We start from the raw sequence: 22617 nt of genomic DNA, 5'->3' as shown, positions 1-22617 counted from the left end.
CTGCAATCTTACTTGTGTTGCAAAAGAACAATTGTTTGCGCATAATCGAATCTTAAACTCGTCTGTGGTGTCACAAGCTGCTTTTAGATCATTGATATTTGTAAACAAGCGAGTTTCTTGGTTAAATAAATCCTGAATGTTGTAGTTAAGGTGGAAATGTAGTGAGGAACCTTATTCAGCTTGGACCTTAAAGGGCCCCGGCAGCGGCGATGTGACTTTTTCTACATTTTAGCCATTTAGAATTGCCATAATTCAGGGATTCCGAATCACTAATTTTTTTTGTCCTATGATTTCTCGTTTTCGAGATATTCAATCAAACAATGTGCTCTCGAGCGACACCTTGGTTTAAAATGCAGCGATTGTTACGTCACCTCGTACCAACTTCTAACAATGGCGTTGGTCAGCTGTTGTTTTTGTTGCTTGTTTTACCTTTGATGCGTACATTTTTTTACTGTTTACAACTGATAAAATTAACGTAGACACTTACTTGACAGTTAAGGAATATATAACAACTGTTTGCTTATAAAGGTAGGTGTTTTGTTGTTAACAAAAGGTATTTTTCACGTAACAGTATTATTGTAGGTGTTTATGTACTAACTGTGTGGTAATGGAGGAGAGAAAATCATGCGCCTGTTGCCATGAAATTAGTAAGTGCAACAGCAGTTAGCCAAGTTCAACGAATATTCTGAGTCGAATCTGCTTTGTATAAATGCACATCCTGGATTTGAATATATGTCTCAACGTGTATGCATTAGAAGCAGCATATTATCGATTTAAACGTTAATTCGGAAATCAGGATGAGGGTAACACCTGTCACGAACAAGTTTTACTGTACCAACTACTAACATGCAACATTCCACCAGCAACCTCTATGTATTCAGGCTTTACAGATATACTGCCTACAGAAAATTTGTTGAATGGTGCTGGGGAAGACTTCTGAGTTACGTTGACTGACAGCCACTTGGCAACTATAAGGTGTGAATTCCCTTGTGACGTTGCTGCACAACAATACATGTGGTTGCATATGCTTTTCACCCAAGGTCCCAACTCTTTGCAATATGCTTTGTTAGAAAGTGCTGTCAGTTTCTTTTGGACTTCTAAATTCAAAACCATAAACACAAATATACTGCTCATCTTTTATTTTCATCATACTTGTAGCTACATGCCAAACATAATGTTTTGTTTCTGACAATTCTTCACTAATGTATTTAATGATTTGTGGATGCCTGTCAGTCACAAAGGCTTAAATAAACAATCCTTTGCTTGTGATGCTTTCAATGCACCCCTCCTTCTTATTCCGTAGCATCTTATTCCAATCCTTCTTATTCCATAGCATCTTATTCCATAGTTTGCCACTTCAGTGCCCTAGAAAATATTATGAAATTACCAACTGAATACCTGAACAAGGTTAATACCAACAATTTTATTGTTGCAAAGATCCATCATTGTGTATGTACCAAATTTAGCTGAGTGTCCAGGGAAATCTGCAGTTAATTTACTTCTGGTACACCATTTACGAATTCCTGACTTTTCCACTTATTTGCAACAGAGAGCAGTACAATCTTGAGCCACAGTCAGAAGTGAAACAATTTTTTTTATGGTGGGTACTGTGGCACCTTGACATTTCGGGCAAATTTTTAGGAGGTGAAGAAGTTTTCTTTTACACACAATATATTTTGGTTCATAGCTTAGATTGGGTGGTTCCCTACATGAAAATGTATTGATATTATCACACTTTTTTTCATAACCACACTTTTTTGTGGTTATGAAATAACCACACAAGTACATGGCATGACAATAAACTAAGTTAGTATAACATAATGGTAATTTTGAAGACTATAATGTTAAATGAGATTATTTCAGAATAAAATTAACTAAAGCAGTGGTCGGCAACCGCAGGAGTTCGTTACCGGGCCGCATAATCTTCCAGGATAAATGCTATGAAGCATTTTGCCCATATATCCCGGGGATGATAAACTAATTTAGGCGTTTTCATTGCTATAAATTGTAATTTTTTGAAGACTGGTCCGCGATAAAATTTTACTTTCAAAACCGGTCCGCAGTGCAAAAAGGTTGCCGACCCCTGAACTAAAGCATACCTTACGCTGTGTGACTACTTTTCTTGCAGCTGCTCTCATTGCCATTTCTTGCTGAAGAAGAATGTTCTCATAAATACATGGAATGGCATTTGGCTTTGACACCACAACTTTGCCATACCCCTGTCATACTGCAGTTTATTTGTGAAACATTCATCTGTGAAATGTAGGCTACAAAGAACACTGCATTTTGTTGGTCCCTTCCACTTTCTTTTCATGTTAACAAATTTAATCCAAGCTGACCGCAATCGCTTTATACTTGGAAAGCGAAAAAGTGTCTTATTGCTGGCCTTTTGATTTCCTCTCGAATAGCAACCATACACAGAACACACTGCAGGCATATTTGCACACTTGAGTATAAAAATGAAAGCAATTAAACACCAAAATACCTAACCTGACTAACGTAATTGGCGTCGCAAAATATTATACAACCACCGACAACAAACAAGCTCCAAACCAAGTTGGTACGAGGTGACGTCACATGACGTTTGAGCAAAAAAAAGTGACAAAATATCCGCAGGGTGTCAGTGTTTTTAGATTTAGAACGTAAATATTTGACTAGAAACTTCGATTTTTGTGGTTTTAAACCTGGAATCGTGTTTATAAAAATACGACAAACAACATATTAAAAAATAATTTTCCGGTGCCGGGGCTCTTTAAGTCCTACAACTCTACGAGGAAATACCAAAACAACCATTCTGTAAGTCAAAAAGTTTGAACACCACTGTCCTTCGCCTGGGAAATAGTCTATGTGTCTAAACAAGTGCCGATAAACCGTTTGGTGACCTTTATAAACAAAAATGTTTCCCTATTTTATGACACGTTTCCTGACAATTTCAACGAATATTGAATGCAATCACTTGTCAATTGTTCTCCAACAAGATTCTAATCTCATATCTCATACGGTTTTATTCTTCTTAAAGCGGAATCGAGGGTCGTTACGTACGAATCAGTGGAAATATTTCCATCTAATAACGTTCTCATCAAAGTAGTAGTTAGTAAAAGTTTACGTGTAAGGTTTATACCTTCTTAAATCAAGGGCTTACCTTAATTTATGCAAATTGTATTATTATGTGTAGGTTCTCCAGTTGTGTGTTTTCAAAATGGTATCCGAAGAATTTGGAAAACTTGCTGTTTCGCTTCTTATTCCAATGGCCGCCTTCAGTTTTATTGCCAACCTTCTGACACTAATTGTTATCAATCAAATAATTATTGAATTATATGAAATTTTCAATTATTTGAAAATGTATCAAATAATTTTTAACACAATTTCAAATAATCAAATATTTTTTTCCTATGCAGTAAACATTTTTAGAGCTAAGCGAATTTCACGGCGACCCTCTGCGCACAAGTGGACAAGTGTAGCCTACTCCTCGAGAGCACACTGCGACTTCTCCTGTATATGTGCAAAATCAATTTAATTGAACACATCAGTAATATTTTTGTGAAATATTTGTTTCACAGAAGCACTGCAAGATGTATTTCCAGCCTTTAACACATTCCCCAAAAAATGTTCTATTAAAAAATTTACTGTTCCTTCCGGTAGTAGTTACACTAGTGGTCGGCAACCGCCGGGGCGCGGCCTGGTACCGGTCCGCGACGAGTTCGTTACCGGTCCGTACAATTTTTCAGGTTAAATGCTTCAAAACATTTTGCCCATGTATTCCGGGAATTATAAACTAATTTAGGCGTTTTCAGTGCTAAATATTTGTAGTTTTTTGAAAACCGGTCCGCGATAATATTTCAGTTTCAAAAACAGATCACAATTATATTCAGCAAGTACTCAAGCAAAGCTGTTGACATAAAGTGAAAAAATACACATGGAAATTTTGATTTTTTGATTTAAAAAGGAGAAAATAGCTTTTTGATTATTTGAAAAATTAAAAACCTTTATTTGATAACAGCCCTACATATAAATTAATGTAAGGTTGGTGCAGCAGTATTAAATAAAAGGCGTTGTTACTTTCAGGGGACCTTTAATAAACCGATCATCAGTCTTTGTGTTTCGGATATTTTGTCTGCTCTTGTATGTATACCGTATGTGATTGGAATTTGTGCATGGCAAATTTCTATGTATGGAATCTTCGGATACGGAAGTACACAACGGGATCCATTTTCTACTACTTTCTTGGTCAGTTGTTTTAAATTTAAGGATCATTGTGGAATTGTTATGCATTTGTATGTACTACTAGTTGAATTGAAAGTTTTGAAAAACGAAAAAATTTGACATATTTTTTTAAATATGCTCCGAGTCCCGGAAAGACTCTGGTCGAGGGTTTAAATCCCACAGCAGACTAGACTTTACTAGCTTGCCCACGCCTTGCCATATGGGAATGCTTGGTGGCAGGCTGATTCTCGACAATGCCTTTAATGGCCACACAGAAAGTTTAACATCATATCATGTTGCAGGTAGTCTGATATATGTTGTGGATATTTAAAGTGTATATCGCTGGTAATATGGGTATTGCATTTGATTTTTGGTCTCAAGTATTTAACATTGTTTTGGATCGCCCGGGATCGGAAACCTTCTGAACGGTTTGTGTCTGTGCCTATACTTGCTTACGCTTAATAAAATTTTACATTTTTTCATATTTTTTTTCTAGGTGGCAGCTAGTAATTTTTTTTAGTGGCACTGGGTGATGTATGTTGTTTTACTGGTGGAATTTGGACTGACAACGGTTTTTACTTTTGCAGCCGTTGTTTCAGTTGGTCTGAACAGAAAACGTCGTCAAGTACTTTCAGGTAAACAATTTTTAATTTTATTTGCTAAGTTACTTCAATTTAAATGTGTTACTGTTAACAGAGGAAGCCAGAGAGCAACGAAACACAAAAGACAAAGTTATTATCATTCAACTTTTGCTGAATGTTTCGTTCTTTTACTTCGGTGATGTACCATTCATAAGTATGAGACTTTTCTACGTTTTTCACTGTTAGCACTCTACTTATTTTGTTTCCGTTTTCAACACAAACGTAGAAGTTTGCTACGTGGCAGCAGAAGAATGACCAGGTTCATTTGATCAATATATTGGGGCATTTCTCTTTCTTCATGCAAGCGAATGTTTTAACCCTGTGTTCTACAACATTGCATCAAGGTAATATAATTTAATCTTTAAAATATATTCCACACTTTAAATTAATGATGCTCTTTTCAGAAAAACTCGAAAGAAGACAATAAAGTTGTTGAAAGATGTGAATTTTTTTTGTTTACTTTATGGCTGTCCTTCAAGCACACCACCAGCTGCACCTAACCTAAGAAACGTTAGGTAACAACATTTAAGATCGACGGAAGCAAATGGTTTTTATAACCAACTTCACAAAATCATGTCTTAACTTTTACACATGCTTTTACTTTCCAAAACATGTTTGTCTGTCGGATTTATTTAACTTTTTCATCGTTGGTTTTGGCTGAAAACAAATAGCTTGCAAAAATGTCGTGTTTTTGACAGGCAAATGTTTATCGATGAACAACTCACAAATATGGCATTTATTGAGAGATATCGCAAAACATTGCGTCGGTATGTGTTTTGTATCGTTAGTTCATGTTGTCAAACTACTTGCTTTTTCTTTTACCACATACAAGTGTACAAAGAAATAAAAAATAAATAAATAAAAATAAATGTTGTCGATAAAACAATCCACGTGACCTGGCCGGTAAATAAGTAAAAAAGCATTTACCAACACAGTGCAGATGCCGAGGCGAGCACAAAATTTAAAATTCTATTCACATTACTATTGAGTAATGCAATAAGGTGAAAAGGCATCAATAAAACCGTTTCATTAGAAATTGATCAATTCTTTTTCTACGCTTTTGTATTTTTTGTAGACGTTTGCTAATTTTCTCCTAAAGATCTAATTCTAAACGTTAATAGAAGGAACATATTTCTACTGACAGTTTTTGTAAAAAGGTTTTTTTTTCCAACTCAAAGGCAGTGCTTTTCAACTTTTTTAGTGGCACTATGAATTTTATTTATTTATTTATTTGCAACAATTGTAATTTTTGTAATCTAACACGCACAAATAACTCCAATGCAACGAATCACTAAAACGCATTGCTGTGTAATTGCTTGTATCGGTCGTTTCTACTTTTTTCTCGTAATTAAGCTAGGGTGTAGCAAGGCTGGGTTTATTACGTCACAATTGCTCAATGTTGTAACTAAAGTTAACCAGATTGTTCAGACGAGCGTTACATAACAATAATATGATGAATCCTCAATGTGGGGAAAACCCCTGCGAAACCTTTAGAGTTCACGGAAAGCCTGTGAGTGCTGTACGTTCAAATGAGTTGTCCCTGCCGGGCATGACACGTTTATGTGTATTTTTTTCCAAAAAATAGAATTCGTGTAACTTAAATGAGGTGAAATATGATATCTGAACGGCACGAAGCTTGAAAATATGAATTAAAAAACTCATTCAAAGTTGTATGTTACAGTAGTAATTGGCACAATTACAATTGCCCTGACTATACTTTGGCATTCTTGTGAGCCGTTTATTTAAATTTGTATAAATTAATGTTTTGAAAGTTTGGATTTATTGACAAACAAAATTTGGAATCTACATGAAGAAATTAAATGGCTACAAACAAAGCAAAAAATCGACCGAAGTTCTTAGAATTAAAAACAATTTTCTTGCGTTTTGGCCTACTGTGCCAAAAGAACTCAATCCCTAGGCTAAAAAATGGACATATCTATAAAATGATTAACAAAGATTTAGTTTCTGTTTTTCTCATTTACTGCGCAAGACTGTTCTGGTTGGCTCCACTTCACCAGAAAGACATTAAGAGGAAGCAGCGTCAGGCGAAGTGATGTAAAATCGTATGCATGTGAACTCACGAATCGAAGCAGGTTTGTTCGAGTCGCTTCATTTCACTCCACCGTTTCGAAATGTGCTTGGTACTGTCGCACAGCGTCCTTGTGTCGAACATTGTACTATTATACGGAAAAACGAAAGTAAAAACCTTCAGTAAAATCCAATTGTACAAAGAAAATCGTAGTTATAAACACAAAGCTTTACTTACCTATAATTTTATCCGTTAGTTCTTTCACAGATATATCTTTTAAACCAGTGCTCTATGCATCACATATGGTTGCTCAGCAATTTTCTGTAGGAGTTTAGTCAATTTCTGTTTAAGTTATGGTGTTTATGTAATTTCCAAGCTTTAATTCGCACCGTTTGCACATTTTGTCTGTTCATAAGCCAAATATTAGTGTAGCGGCTTTTACTACATAATCAATCCACTGCATTAGTCTCTAATTTGTTACAAAACAATACCCTGGTATGGAGCAATGTCCCCTCAAAATTTAAATAAAAATACGCTTGTTTGATGAAATAAGAATCAACTTTAACACAGTGGCAATTTTTGGCCTTCCCAAAACTCTGTTTTGGTTACGCCACTGCGACTACATGCTATAGCATGGTTGCAATTACGGTTGAAATTTTGCTTAATTGTCATGTTTTCTTTTTCATGTTAATTTCCATTTTTGAATCATCATTCCACTTTAGCGTAAAGATTCTGTATGAAAATAAAATTCGTCTAAATAAAATAAAAAAAAGGTAAATGAAGTTAATCACGAAAACGCTAAAGTTCGCTATAATTGGACAAAAACGTTGCAGCTCAACCTCCGCACAAACCTCAAACACAATCTTTGTCAAGTGACAAGCAAAAATAGCCCTTCGGGCGTTTTGCAGTGACTTGAATAAGGTTAGGTAAACCACACCATAGGTCTGGCCAATAATCATTTGAGCCGGTAAGAGTAAAGTGGTCTAACGTCTAACATCGCCTAAACTTTTGTAAATGTTTTGGACAAAAATGTTTTTGATTTACTTTTTGATGATCATCATTATTAGCGATACTGAAGGTAAGAGATTAAGTTATAAGTATTGTCGGTGTATTCCTGTTTGAAATATATAATTATGATAATTACACAATATTTTTCACACAGGTTTGCAGTGTTGGAAGTGTGATGGAGCTTCAAGTAACATAGATTGCCTGCTTAATGGAAGAAGTATGAAATGTCCAGGATCGGAAGTGGGTGAAACAAATAATTTGCATTGAAAGCAATATTTCAGTTATAGGTTGTAAATAATCAATTTGTTTTCAGGATTGTTGTTGGACATCGGTTAGACGTTACAAGACTTCAAGTCTCATTTGGAAAGGTTGTAAACAAACTTCTGCCTGTAATAATGACAAACGTCAGGTATTTTCATTTGCTTTAAAAGTTGAAAATGTTTTGTTTTCTGAAAAAAAACATGTTTTTTTAAACGATAATACAACACACATTATAATGCCTATACATATCATGGCAGTTATCATGAAATCTGCCTTCTAATTTATTTATCAATATTATATTTATTCAATCTTACAGAATTTTTTTGGTGACTCCAATGGAATGTCGCAATGTAATGACAACCAACGTTCTTCACATTGTACTTGCTGCTGTACTTCATACCTGTGCAATCGGAATGCAAATGCATGCAGCAGTGAGTTAGCTTTTAGGTTAATTAACTTGTAATATTCAACTCATTCCGAAAAGTTCGTTATAATCATAACCAACAGTAAATTTGTTTAATTTGATGCAGGGGTAGATAAAATTGAAGGTGGGTTGGGCAAAGTTAACATTAAATCAATTTATAAATATAGCTATTCATTTTTTGCGTTTTATACGCAAATAGATTGTTTTTGTTTATTTTGGAATTGCAAACAAACAAGACTTAAAATTGCTACGTGATCATGGAACTTAAAACATACACACTCCTGGTTCAGGCAAAATAAACAGATTGTAAATTCAAGTAAAAAGAAGTTGTAATTTTTACTTTTTAAAAACCTAAAAGCTTTAACAGTAAAAGAATTGGTTATCGGCATGTTTCTAACGTTTATTTTCATGCAGCTGTGCGACGTTTGCCACAAGGGCGTTGTCCAAAAGTACCAACCATATTCCGAAACGGGGCAGTGAAATGCAGCGACTCAAACAAACCTGGTTCGATGTGTGAGTTCACATGCACTGGTGAAGATTTCACGCTACAACCTTCGCCACAAGCTGCTTCCTCCCAGTGTCTTCCTATGGGAAAATGGAGCCAACCAGAACAGTGCTGTGCAAGTAAATCACTTTAAAATCGGTTTTAAACGCCTGCTTCAATTCTATCATTTTTCAGGGCCCTGTCCACCTTATCTGCCACTGGACTACATAATTTTGGCACATGCCGAAGACGCGACAACTTGGGAGTTTTATCAGCAAGCTTTTGGACGTTCAGTTTTTAAGTATTGTTTGTAGGGTTAAAAAAATGTCAATGGGGTTATTTTTATTTTGAGGGAGATTTTATGCTAGTGTTCTAATTTTTGACGTAGGCTAATGATTTTATGAAGTAATGATTTGTAAGGTTACTTGTAAAAGATGGCTTACCGTCATATGTAATTTTCTGCTTTATTTGCCAGAGGTTGGATTTTTTAATAGCGTAGTCCTAAATTTATTGATTTTAACGATTCACCTCTACGTATATATTGTATTTCATCTAGTACTTACAGTCATGGTCCTGATTCATTAAGAACATCGGTGACACTGTTTAGCGGAGTTCCACATCCAGAAAATGCTATCACGCTAAATCAAACGGCAAACATGGATGCCAAAAGTGTTTTGGAGGCTATTGAAAATGTACCGTTTACTGAAACAGGTAAAATGCAACCAAGTGAATAAAACGCCATACTCTTGATCAAATCAGGTTAATCTAACTAAAGATGTATATCGAGTGTAGAAGTTAAAATTAATAAGCAAACAATTGTCGTGACCTTAATTGGCTACCACTTGTGACTTTCACGCCTAAATAGTTTATGTGCTTAATATGACCCTGTTTGATTTTTAATTGTTTTTATGGAATAAATACAAATGTTCGCAAAGTCTGTGCAAATTAGATAAGAAAGAAAATAACTACAAGGACATGAACTTTTCCAGGTGATGGGTTAGTGAACATTGGAGCGGCTCTTACCTATGCACGAGAAATGCTCAAACGACACGTGCGTGATCCGAATCGTCATGTGGAAGTTGTTCTTGTTACGACCGACTCCTTCTCGGACGATGATGTCATCGGGCCTGCACAGGCGTTGCGGGATATGGGAGTTTTAGTAAGCACTTCAGTTTCAAACCTAAACATAATGAATCACTGAAATTTTTATTCTAAAGACCAAAATGGAAGTGCTTTGACACATAAATTACTTTGACTTTATGGCGCAAACGTAAAAACTCCGTTGCACGCCCACCGAAACTAAACATAAAAGAACACACAAAACATAACAATCTTGTATATTTGGCCATAAACCACAAACATGAGGATGGATTCGTCATGGGGGACATTGATGATTTGTCAAACAAATTTACAGAAAGCAAAAAGGCGTACTAGGTGCTTTAGTTTGCAGTAATATTTTTTTATCAAATCGTTAGACTTGACGAGCAAAATTTGTTTTTCCTTTTGTAGACTTTTGCCCGGTTTGTTCCTTCAAATAACACGAAAACAGTCAACATGACTCAGTTGCTTGAGATAGCAGGGGACAAAGACCGGGTTATGATCAGCAACAAAGGCTTAAACCCGAGTACAAACAACTCTTTATTTCTTCAGTCCTATGTTTGCAACAGGATTTGCAAACTCTATTAATCGTAAATTACTAATTGACCAAATTCTAAAACAAACGTATATCTTTATTTGTGGTTAGATATAAATGGAAAATATTTAAATAAGTTATAATAAACATTGTGATATGTTTTGTTTCTATGTTGCATGTCATGAAAACATATCTGTATTTACTGACTACACTTCCAAATTGAATATTGCGAATACAAAGTGGTGTTTGTCAAATATCTTAAATAAACTTTTGCTAGCATAAGCAAAGAAAAAGCAACTTCGCCATATGTTACCACTAGTCTTTTCAGCCAAACTTTTGTTAGTTCGGTTGTTAAATTTTTTGACAGAAACGTGTTTAACCAAAGATTGTAACTTACGTCATAAAATGTTCCCATGAGATTTTTTTTCATATTCATGTTTTTTAGTCAAATAAGCCAAATCATAGGTTTAGGCTAGAAGTATTGATATGTCCCTTTTACCAAAATTCTATTTTTTGTTCAAGTGTGGGCCGGGTGCTATCTGTTTGCTAGTAACTCTGCATCACAATTTAGTAGCTATTTTTATATTGTGAAAATTATGCGCAAAGTGGATGAAACTAAAAACTATAAAACCACAAAAAAGAGAAAAGTCCGCGATGCGGAGGTAGGTAAACGTAAATCCTAAAAAGGTCACTTAAAACCTATACTGGGTCAACGGTTGCTTAAAAACAATGGTGTTCAAACCTGGTCCACTTTCAGCTTGGGGTTGTAATGTTGATTGAAAACAAAAGCAAAATGGCGGCCATATTTTGGACCAGGGCGGCAAAGTTTGTAATAGGTTACATTTTTGTTTCATTACGCCATATTCATTTATTTATTTCTGTCGCAGTAATCTAAGAAGAAAACGCGCCCCTGTGTTTTTAAAATCAAAACAAATAAAGAAAAAAAAAACAGTTCCTGCTTTTCAAGAAGTAGTTCCATTTCTGTCCGTTTGGCATTTGGCCTGTGGAATGGCAGAGTCTAAGATTCAACTAAGACCACGGTAATAAATGTCCTGATCATCGGAAAACAGACAGATGCTGAAGCGCTGACATGTGACAACAACGCGCGTCCAATCACCGGGTACAAAAGTAACATTATTCCTAAACCAATTATAGCTAAACTTGTTTAAACTTGTCTAAACTTGTAAACTGTTTGAAACTTGTTCAACGGAGGAGAGGTAAGTAATTTCTACGAGTAATACGGAGAGAGCAACAGAAGCTGAACCAGTAACAAATCCAAATATTGCCACCCAAGCATAAATCACAGCAAAGTTCGACAATTCAGCACCTATAAGCAGTGGTGGGATTCAAATTTTTTATCAGCCGGTTCTATCACAAATTTCATATTTTTCAGCCGGTTCTGTTACAAAAAGTACATTGACAGTAATCAGTAATGCTAACCGGTTCGCTGATCTCATAAAATTTCGTGAGCCGGTTCTATAGAACCGGTGCGAACCGGCTGAATCAAAATTAGCTAAATACATTCATTTACTTTATTTCAACTGTCCATTGTGCATTAAACTTTTTTCGTAGGCTACACTAGCCAATGCGGCCGATCTCTCGTCACCAGCTGCACTGATGAGACCTTATAGGTCGAAACAGTGTGCACTGTCTGCAGCTTATCATTTATTGGCTCTATGCTTTTACATTGATACTGTGACACTGAGCCGACTTCACTGTGGTTCCCAAGCAGTTGCTTGGCCATTGTGAGCCAGTTTCATCTGTGCTGTATGTCCAGTTGTGGCATCGCACAGACTAGGTGATGCATGGGGTTGTACCCTGTGCTCCCAACAAACTGGAGTGCCGTTGAATGGCTACACTAGCCAATGCGGCCGATCTCTCGTCACCAGCTGCACTGATGAGACCTTATAGGTCGAAACAGTGTGCACTGTCTGCAGCTTATTATTGCTATATATTATGAAAAGCGTTACTGAATGTAAGAGACGTTGCTGAATTATAGGCGTTACTAAAGATAAGAGACGAAAAGCTATACTTAATAGGAGAAGTATCGGGTTAAAAATAATTTGCGTGAAAAGCAATATTTTAGTTTAATGTGGTGATTTATACTTTTTTTTCAAGGATTCTTGTTGGACATCGGTTCGACGTTTTCAAATTTTGTCACAAAAATCTCTTTTGGAAAGGTTGCAAACAAACTTCTGATAGGTATTTTAATTTGCTTTTAATTTTGAAAATTCTGAAAAAAAAAACTGATTTATTTGAAGAATAAATTTAGGTTAAGTGCAGACAGTGAACTGTTTCGACCTGTAAAGTCTGTTCTGTTATGGTATCGAACAGATGTATATATTTTTTGTTTGTAGTATATATATATCATATGGTGTCACATCTTATCCCCATGCTTCCGCAACCCTGTTGGAAATATTTCGCCCCTCCATGTACAGATTATAGCCGCCTGCAATCCTGTCGGTTGCACAGTTTCCAGGTGATCGGTGTCTTGAACCTTGTCTCCACATAAGGGGCGGTATAGATTTGAAACTGTTCTCCATTTGTGTAGTCTATATGCTGTATGGCAGGGGTGGGCAAACTTTTCATTGCAAGGGCCGCATTGAAAAGTTCTCAATTTCAAGGGGCCGCATAGTATATTAACCCAAAATATAAACATAGTATGTTTCCAGCTAAATACAAATGCTTTGTTGTCACGTGATTGATCGTACAAACATTGGTTGAAACGCATCAATTGTAACTGTATCAAAATGAACAGGCATTTATTGCCACATAGGCTGCACTACGTGTTTTTGTTAAGTGTGCGCCAACATTAAACAATACGAGTTCCTTTTGTATCCATTTTAAGGTGTTGTGCGGGTAACGATTCCATAACCGTGTTTAATATCTGTTTGCAAAGTACTGCAACGACCTAAACTTGACCCAAGGTGTCCAAAGTTTTGGTGTCAACAGTGCAAAGTAGGCTGTATTTGAAAATGTAAATCGCTTTTACTTTTATTCCCCGCCGTAACAAATTACCCAAAAACTAAATCGTCGATAAAATTGCTGATTCTGCAAATGGTCTATTCAGTACGTAGATACGTACTTAAAGACTTACAGGCGACGTCCAAGACCGAACGCAAAAAATGTGTCAAGTGACTATTTGCAAAATAATGTGGCAGAAACAACAGGCTAGAGCACGTAAAAAGTATCTGTGTTTAGTTCCAAAGTATGGTCCGGGAACAGATACTGCACATGGTATAGGTATCGGCAAGTCGGACTCCGGTATTTTTTAAACTCTACGCCTATGCTCATAATACTATTTAGCGTTGCTCGGTAAGTTTCTCTTTCAAATTTACTAACTTTTGGCGGGCCGCATACCCACCCCTGCTGTATGGCAATGCTGCGATCAAAAGCGATTTGCTACAACCCATTCGTGTTGAGAAGCTGACACATAACCTGGCAATGGGTCGGTTGGGTCGAAAATTGTATCACCTGTCTTTGGGATGTATTCTTTCTATAGTACTTGTTCCACTCTTCTTTCATGTTTCTGTTTGTAGTATGCACATATCATACAACACAAATTGGAAACAGTGTGCAATCCTTAATGCACCTACTATGAATACACGGCACAAGGCAACGATTACCTATTGATGAGCTGTCCGATGACCACAACTGGGGACTACATATGAATGTGGCGAAACTTTAACAATATTGTTGCGTGAACATGGGACATGTTGTAAGATGTAAAACCAAACGAACACACACCTTGAAAATAAATATGGCTGAATACCAAGTAGTTATTAGACTGTGTGTAATTTTGCTGTATGCTTTTATAACATTGGGACTGGTCTGGTTTAAGGTGCAGACCAAGCACCAACCTTTCAATTATTTGTAAAGTTTGAAGCTTATTTGTAGCGTGTGTTAGTGCTGTGTTTTCACGAAATGATGTATGAACAATTGCCTTAGTACTTGGAAGTGATTTATTCTATTTTAGAAGTGACGGTGTGTACACTGGTTGTGTATTTTGCACTTTGCAAGAACTGTTAACGATTTGAATTACTTTCATTCCCGACGAGTTTTAACCGCGTTAGTTTAATCGCGGTTCATGGAACAGTGTCTTTGACAAATTGTTTTTCCGCATTGCAGCTGATGGGAAAACCCGACACCGTCAATAGGTCGTTTTTCTTGATCGCTTTTATTACTTACCCAGGAAGGTGGAAAGCTCCTTTAATCGTACAATCGCAGGAATTACCCATTATCCTTTATTCCTCGAAACACGTTGAGTTTCAAGCACAAAGATGATTATTTATAAAACTTTTCAGTTTAGACAAACAAAAATACATGAAACACCAATAATGAAAAATCTTATGTTGGTCCAATGTTAAGGAGAGAGACAATAGATACAAACTTCGATGTGTATCTACTCATACTCATCATAAAGACTCCTCAAATGTTTTATTTATTTTTGCTTGTTTGGAAAGGCTTGAGCTGAACGACACAAATCAACTAGCCTAAAAGTGGTGGATAGCGGCTAAACTTTGTCATGCATGGAGTTATTGTAAGCCTCGTCCATATTGCAGTTGTGTGTTGCCACCACACAAACTACAAAATAGTTTGGCACAGGCATACGTTGTAGTGTTTACAAACATATATTTTGCGCGTCCTAAGGCACGCTTTAAACATATTTCCCAATAGCGAACAATTGTTCATGTTAGCGAATATAAAAACTAACCGGTGCATATGTCTTTGCATTCCTAAAGTTTAATTGGCTATGTAAGTAATGTAGGTGGCTACATTAGTGAAATTTTGCTTTTGCTTAATCCTTTGTAGCAGGCATTATCTGACCAATATGTTTTTCGTGTGCAATAAATACTAAAAAGTGTTTATCATTATTCCCTGATTGTGGCTGGTGAATTAGTTAAGCTACTGTTTCGTGATTTTACATTTGTTTCGCATGTTTTCACAATTTTGCGTACTTTTGTACTTTGCGCAAAATGGTTTATTTTTTAGCATATAGTGGAAACCGAGAACACTATAAGCCAACAATGCTATCTTAAAGGACTTTGTTTACTATGGTATACGTTTCAGAACTGGTAAACTTTCGCATCCTTTTAGAACATGACGTAAGTATAATGGATATTGCAGTTCTTTTCTCCTGATTAGTTTGTCACACTTATTTTTAGATCAGTGGATGACAATTTTCGTCAAATTTCCACGATTATTTGAAACAGGTTATCAAGTGGGATCACATGTTAGCTATTAGCTTACAAGGTTTTTGATCGCATATACAACAATTTTACTCATCGAATAAAGCATATACATTTGTGTAGGTATCAACGTCGTTACCTTAAAAAGTGATTGGACGTGTTTTTGTTGAATATATTAAAACCAGTAAATAGTATCCAGTATCATTCTCATAAATGTAAATACATGAATAGTGAATGTTTAAATGTAGGATATACTTTCTTTTGGATTAAGCAAATTGTTTTATAATTCAATTGTAGGTTTTGCAGTTGTGTGTTGTCAACATGCTTACCGAAGAATTCGGAAAACTTGCTGTTTCGCTTTTCATTCCAATGGCTACATTTGGATTTTTTGCCAACTTTCTTACAATGATTGCAATTCTGCGTCCGCCAAAACTAAGGTGCTTTTGAATTTGAGCCTGATGCAGTATACATAAGTGTAAGGTTGGGGCAGCAGTACTAAAATAAAATGCGGGCGTTGTTACTTTCAGGGGACCTTTTAATAAATTGATTATCAGTCTTTGTGTTTCGGATATTTTGTCTGCACTTGTATGTATACCGTATGTGATTGGAATTTATGATTGGTTGAGACATCCTACCAAAGACAGCTTCGCACTATGGGTTTGTATGATTGTGCTATTCTAAAAAAAAATTGCAAAAGCATACAGCAATGAGCAACCTTCTGCAAAACTTTTCGCCGTAGCCAGTTGTTTAAAATTGAAGCATGAAACACCCAATAGAAATATAGAATGTTATTTTACGCAATGGTTCCATTTTACATTTTCGACAAATGAAAAATACTTGAGCAGTATCGTGCGTGTACCACTTATTACAAATGCCAATGGAAAATCTTCGCCCCGGCTAACGATCCAAATGACATCGCTTTAAAATGTTATACCACTTAGGGTTCATCGTGTAATTTTGTAATATACAACTTTTTGAGGAATATTTTGACTTTATTTGTGTCGTTAAAGCTCGGTGTAAATGGTTCGTTTGTCCCGTTCATGGTAACCGGCACACACGTTTGTGTGTTTGCTATCCTGCGATTTGTGGCGTGTCAATGGCCGTACAGAAAGTTGACAGCATCTCATGCGAAGGTAGGTTGATGTGTGATGTAGAAATGAAAAGCTGTAACAAGACAACTTTTTTCAGTGGATATCGGTGACAATTTGGTCAATTCATTTGTTTTTTGTTGTCGTATATTTGATAATAATTTTTACCCTTCGGAATCATAAACTTTTTGAATGGTTTGTTGTTTTGTCAGATGTAGGCTACTTACTTACGCTTAATAAAATCTTACTTTGTTTCTAGGTGGCATTACATGGTTTTTGTCGTTTTAATTGTGGAGTTTGGACTAATAACGGTTTTTACTTTTGCAATCCTTGTCTTGATTGGTGTGAATAGACAGCGTCGTCAAGCACTTCAGCTTTCAGGTAAATGAACTTTCAATTATTTTATTTTCTACTTCAATGTGCATGTGTTACCAGAGCAAGCCAGATTGCGACGAAACACAAAAGACAAATTTATCATCATTCAACTTGTGCTGATTGTTTTGTCCTTTTACATCGGTTATGTACCATTCATAAGTATGAGACTTTTGTAAGTTTTGTCAAGATTAGCAAGTAACCTAATTCGTTTTCTTTTTGTACATAAACGTACTTAGGTGTATTTTACGTCCTAGCAGAACAATTACCGTATTCATATGATCAATATATTAGGGCATGTCTCTTTCTTCATGCAAGCGAATGTTTCAATCCTGTGTTCTACAACATTGCATCAAGGTAATAACAATTATTTGAAAAATATAATCCATACTTTTCCTAAATGTAATATACCTTTTCAGCAAAACTCGAAAAAAGACAATAAAGTTGTTAAGAGATTTCAAAAATAGTTTGTTTTTTTGTTGTTCTTCAAACAAACCACCAGCTGCACTTGAGCTAAGAAACGTTGAGCAACAACAGGGGAAAGATACGAAAGCAAGTGATCTTTCCAACTAAGTTTACAAAATCATGTCTCATTCTTCACACACATTTTCACCTTCTAAAACCTTTTCTTCCACAAGCATTTGTTTCGGGTTTTTGCTGTAAAAACAATAAGTTACAAAAAGTGGTCGCGTATTTGAAAGAAAGTTGATCCATAACCATAGCACAAATATGGCGTATTTTGTTTAATTTTGCAAAATATTGCATTAGTAAGTGTTTTATTGACTTTATTGTATTTAATGTATTTCTTATATTACCCCACGCAAATTTATACAGTGTACTACTACTAATCAACAAAATTGCTGTCTTGTCGCAATAAAACATTCCTGGTGACCTAGGCCGCTGCAAACAACACCTTGCCACAGGCGCATTATTGCGTTTATGCATGTATACCTGATAGCAACAGTTTATATATATATATATTGATGGTTTTTCGCCAAATCGATTTTTTTACCGACGGGTTGTCTTCTTGGGGTCATCGATGGGCAAAGAGTCAACAGAAATAAATCAATTTGACTAAAGAGAAAAGTAAATGTATTTTTCTATTAATTCGAGTCTTAAAAAAGTAAAACAAAAATTGGATGAAATTTGATTCTACAGCATTCGACACTTTGTAATATTATTACAGTAAATAGCACATTCACAATTGCCTTAGTTGAACTTTGTCATCCTTGTGTCGTTTTATTTAAGGTGATATTTTCCGGACGCGGAACCACGGAAGCGTCAGAGTAGTTATGAAAGCAGTCAGGTTGTTTGAGTCTCTGCATTTTGTTGCACAATTTTGGAAGGTTTTGGTACCCGGAAAGAACGCTACTGGAGAGCATAAAAAGATAATTTTCCAGCATTATGTTCCAAAACATAATTGTAAGAATAGTTCAGGAAGCAACAATGCTTCCTAATCAGATATCAGTCAACAAAAGTGTTAAACCAGGGGTCGGCAACCTTTTTTGTACTGCGGACCATTTTTGAAACTAAAATTTTATCGCGGACCGGTCTTCAAAACAATACAAATATTTAGTTATAAAAACGCTTAAATTAGTTTATCATCCCCGGGATACATGGGCAAAATGTTTCATAGCATTTAACCTGAAAAATTATACGGCCCGGCAACGAACTCCTCGCGGACGGGTACCGGGTCGCGGACGGGTACCGGGTCGCGGACCGGCGGTTGCCAACCACTGTATTAAACGATATATATTTCGCCCTACTTGCTGCATTTAAAAACTTACCAAACCGTATTCTGACTTTTTCCGTTAATGACTGTGATACGCTTTGTGAACATGTTTGGTAAACATGATACTGCTACAAAAATGAGAAATCACATCAGACAAATTTTCTTTAAAATACCGATATGTGACTCAAAGATCATAGTCGCGAGTAAATGTTTAGACATTGACAAGATTAATAAAAAGTTTTAGAGTTAGTTTAACTGTTATTTTTTATGATAAATCTTATCTCAACCCGAATACTTTGGCATAAAAGTTTATTTCTACAGAATTTTCATTTTAAATAGTCACCAAATGTGCTTTTTGCGACATTTATTGGTATTTACAAATGTGTTCATATAAAATATCTATTTTTTCTTGGCACGTGTTGGTAAGGTTTTTGTGTTCATACATCATCAACCAATTACAATCACTTTAAAGTTAGAGGTCGCTTATACTAGTCATTGTTTCTAAAAGTTTCCGACAGTTTTTTTTGTTTCATTGTTGCAGTTTTTTTCTTGAAATAAAATTCTGTGTTAGGCTTTGCAACTGCAAAACGTAATTCTGGTATACAGCAAGAGCATGCTCAATAAAGGCGACAGATCTTCTTGCAGACATACGACTGAATTGATAGTGAGTTATCCTCGCTTGACTCTGAATTCATGTCGGTTATCGCAATGCGATCTTTGTCACCTGCTATCTCCAACAACTGGGTCATGTTGTAAGGTTCTGTGCCAGTCGAACGAACAAATCGGGTAAAGGTCTGTAAAACATAAAACTAAATAAAAAATTTACATGATGTAGCAAAAACTGCATGGCCACTGATTCCGTAATAATACTTTTAATATAAAGTAGCACAATCTTTGATATTTTTGTCTTGTTGAAATGATATCCTTGTGAGGTTTATTTATTTTCGCTTTGTATCAAGCCCGATTAAAAAGTTGAACCTACAAGCACTCCCATGTCTCTTAATGCTTGAGCGGGCCCAATTACGTCATCATCAGATGGCGTATCACTGACGACAGAAACAACTTCAACGTGACGACTTGGGTCGCGTACGTGACTTTTAAGAACCCCGAGAACGTAGGTCAATGCTGCTCCAATATTCACACGACCGTCAGCTAAATCAAATAAATTGATAAGTTTGTATTGGGCAACAACAAAACAACAGGAAACAGCTAAAAATGTTTTTACACTGATTTTACATCATTAAAATGTAAAAAATACCAATCACTGTTTACCATTACTAAGAAAATATTTTTGACGTAGGTCATTTTACCACTTTATGTCGTATTTTAGATTAAATTAGTCTCTGCAGATTAACTGGGTTAAAAAAACCTGGGTTCGAATCCCGTAAAACATCTCTGACCTGTTTTGGTGTACTGTATTTGCCCGAAAATGTCGAGAAAATTTTTGGAATCCAAATGAGCGGTTTGATTTAATGTTACGCCTTTTTCCGGATGTGGAACTCCGCTAAAAGGTAGCAAGGCGCTTCTCATCGAGTCTTGGCCATGTTTGTAAGCCCTTTAATTAAACAACTGTGTTTCGTATCTAAACAAACAAGTTGTTATCCTGGGCAGTGCCGCTGACCATTTGGGCGGTGAGCACTACTTACTTCAAGCCAGAAAATTAGGTTTGTAGGCAAAATAGCTTTGTTTATTGAAAAATGGTGCAACAGTGGGCGGTAAAGTTTTAGCTTTTAAAGTTCCGACACACTAACAAACTATATTTTGTTTAAACTTTCATTAAAAGATTTTTAAAACTTTGAGTTCACTGCTTTAAAAAATTGCTTTCAGTAATGCAAAAATTAAAACTGAAAAACATTATTGGGCAAAAACACATGATTTCAAAACACGCAACCTAAATGAAGTTATATTTGCTTATCGAAAATATACGTTACGTTAAAGCCTTGTACGCCAAAGTCCCAACATAGAAGTCCCAAGTTTTTTTGTCCTTTGCGTGAAGCAATCCAAAGTAATCCATAGGTATGAAGGGTGGACAAGGTTCTGAAATATTAAAATAACTGTTATAGCATTCATTTTCAGTCGTATTTTGTTTCTACTTGCTTGCACAACACTGTTCTGGTTGGCTCCATCTTCCACCAGGAAGACACTGAGATGAAGCAGCTTGTGGCGAAGGTTGTAATGTGAAATCTTCACCAGTGCATGTGAACTCACAAGTCGAACCAGGTTTGTTCGAGTCGCTGCATTTCACTTCACCGTTCCGGAATTTGCTTGGTACTTTTGGACAACGCACTTGTGACGAATATTGTGCTGGAATAAAACAAGATATATGTGATTGTGTAATGAGGAATTCCTGGAATGGAACAACACAGTAAACATTTATACGTCAAAGAAAAAAACATTTTAAGAAGTGTATTGCTTGAGAAAACGATAGAACACTTACATTTACATATTCCTTGTTTGTTGCACATAGCTGTGGAGCAACAGCAAGTACAAAGTGAAGAATCTTGATCATCATTACATTGTGACATTTCACTAAGTTTATGGAAGAAATTCTACAAGTTCAAGTAAAGGTTGAAAACAGACGATTTCGTGCCAGGAAGCAAAATTTTCTGCATCTATCAGGTGTAATAATGTACAAGGGCGTAAAATGCGATGTAAAACATGACAGTACAAACCTCTAATTTAATTTCGAAACGCGTTTAGGCTGCGACAGGAAACCGTCAAACCGCAACCAACGAAACATAATTGTGATGCATTTTGGGTTATATTTAAAACTTTTGTTCTAAAAATTCAGCTCCAAATTGACATTATGCAATGGCCAGTGGGTATAAATTAGGCATTCCCGCGTAATTTTAACTGAATATAAGTTAGTTTGAATGTCCATATCGATCAGAAAATAGTGGAAGTAGCCGTCTTCAAATTCTTTATTCATCGCGAAAGAATTTCATTCCTAATTTTTAAAAAGGAATCGATCAAAGAAACGTTTGTAGGCATCATTGAAAGTAACCTAGTTATAGAAGGATAGCCAAAAATTTATGTACGCATTTGATTAACATTTCTCGTGTTAAATTATTAAACAAATGATTTTATAGAATAAACTAACTAACCCTACCTGTCGTTCGTCACTTTTGCAAGCAAAACTTTGTTTGCAACCTTTCCAAATTAAACTCTTATTTTTGTATCTTCGAACAGAGGTCCAACAATAATCCTGCACAACATAAACCAATTCAACACGCACCAACATGAATTATGGTGGTTTATTGCACAATTTACCTGTTGTCCAAGACATCTCACACTTTTGCCATAAAGTAAGCATTCTTCTTTGCTTATTGCTCGCTCACACTTCCAACAGAGCAAACCTGCATGACAAAACAAGTGAACAACACCAAGGGCGTCCGCAGGAAAAAATACAGGGGAGGGCAAAACTATCTTCACATCGCCGTTCGATAAACGGTATTTCAGAACAAAAATCATCTGACTGTGCTACTCATTCTTGCCAATCCCAAAGTAGCAAAATAATACAATAAACACAATATTAAATATCACTGAAGTATGT

General features: G+C 35.9%; 1 protein-coding gene and 1 long non-coding RNA gene across 2 annotated transcripts; one reads left to right on the top strand and one right to left on the bottom strand.

Annotated features, from left to right (window-relative positions):
- Window positions 1–7850: 7850 nt before the first annotated feature.
- Window positions 7851–10907, top strand: LOC145214519 (uncharacterized). Its single transcript, XM_080083067.1, has 9 exons — window positions 7851–7951; window positions 8036–8121; window positions 8195–8290; window positions 8459–8573; window positions 8981–9190; window positions 9246–9351; window positions 9607–9761; window positions 10040–10209; window positions 10560–10907. The coding sequence occupies exons 1-9, from the start codon at window positions 7888–7890 to the stop codon at window positions 10734–10736; spliced, it is 1179 nt and encodes a 392-aa protein (XP_079939193.1). The 5' UTR covers window positions 7851–7887; the 3' UTR covers window positions 10737–10907.
- Window positions 10908–21135: 10228 nt separating this feature from the next.
- Window positions 21136–21559, bottom strand: LOC145212683 (uncharacterized). The gene is made up of 2 exons (XR_013856768.1): window positions 21502–21559; window positions 21136–21368 (listed from the first exon to the last, which is right to left on the bottom strand). It is a non-coding gene; the product is annotated as an uncharacterized LOC145212683 (long non-coding RNA).
- Window positions 21560–22617: the final 1058 nt, after the last annotated feature.

This window comes from Phallusia mammillata, chromosome 2 (genome assembly GCF_965637545.1).
Source record: "Phallusia mammillata chromosome 2, kaPhaMamm4.hap1.1, whole genome shotgun sequence".
Lineage (NCBI taxonomy): Eukaryota > Metazoa > Chordata > Ascidiacea > Phlebobranchia > Ascidiidae > Phallusia > Phallusia mammillata.
The sequence above is the reverse complement of the archived record's forward strand: the minus strand, read 5'-3'. Positions and strand labels throughout refer to the sequence as shown.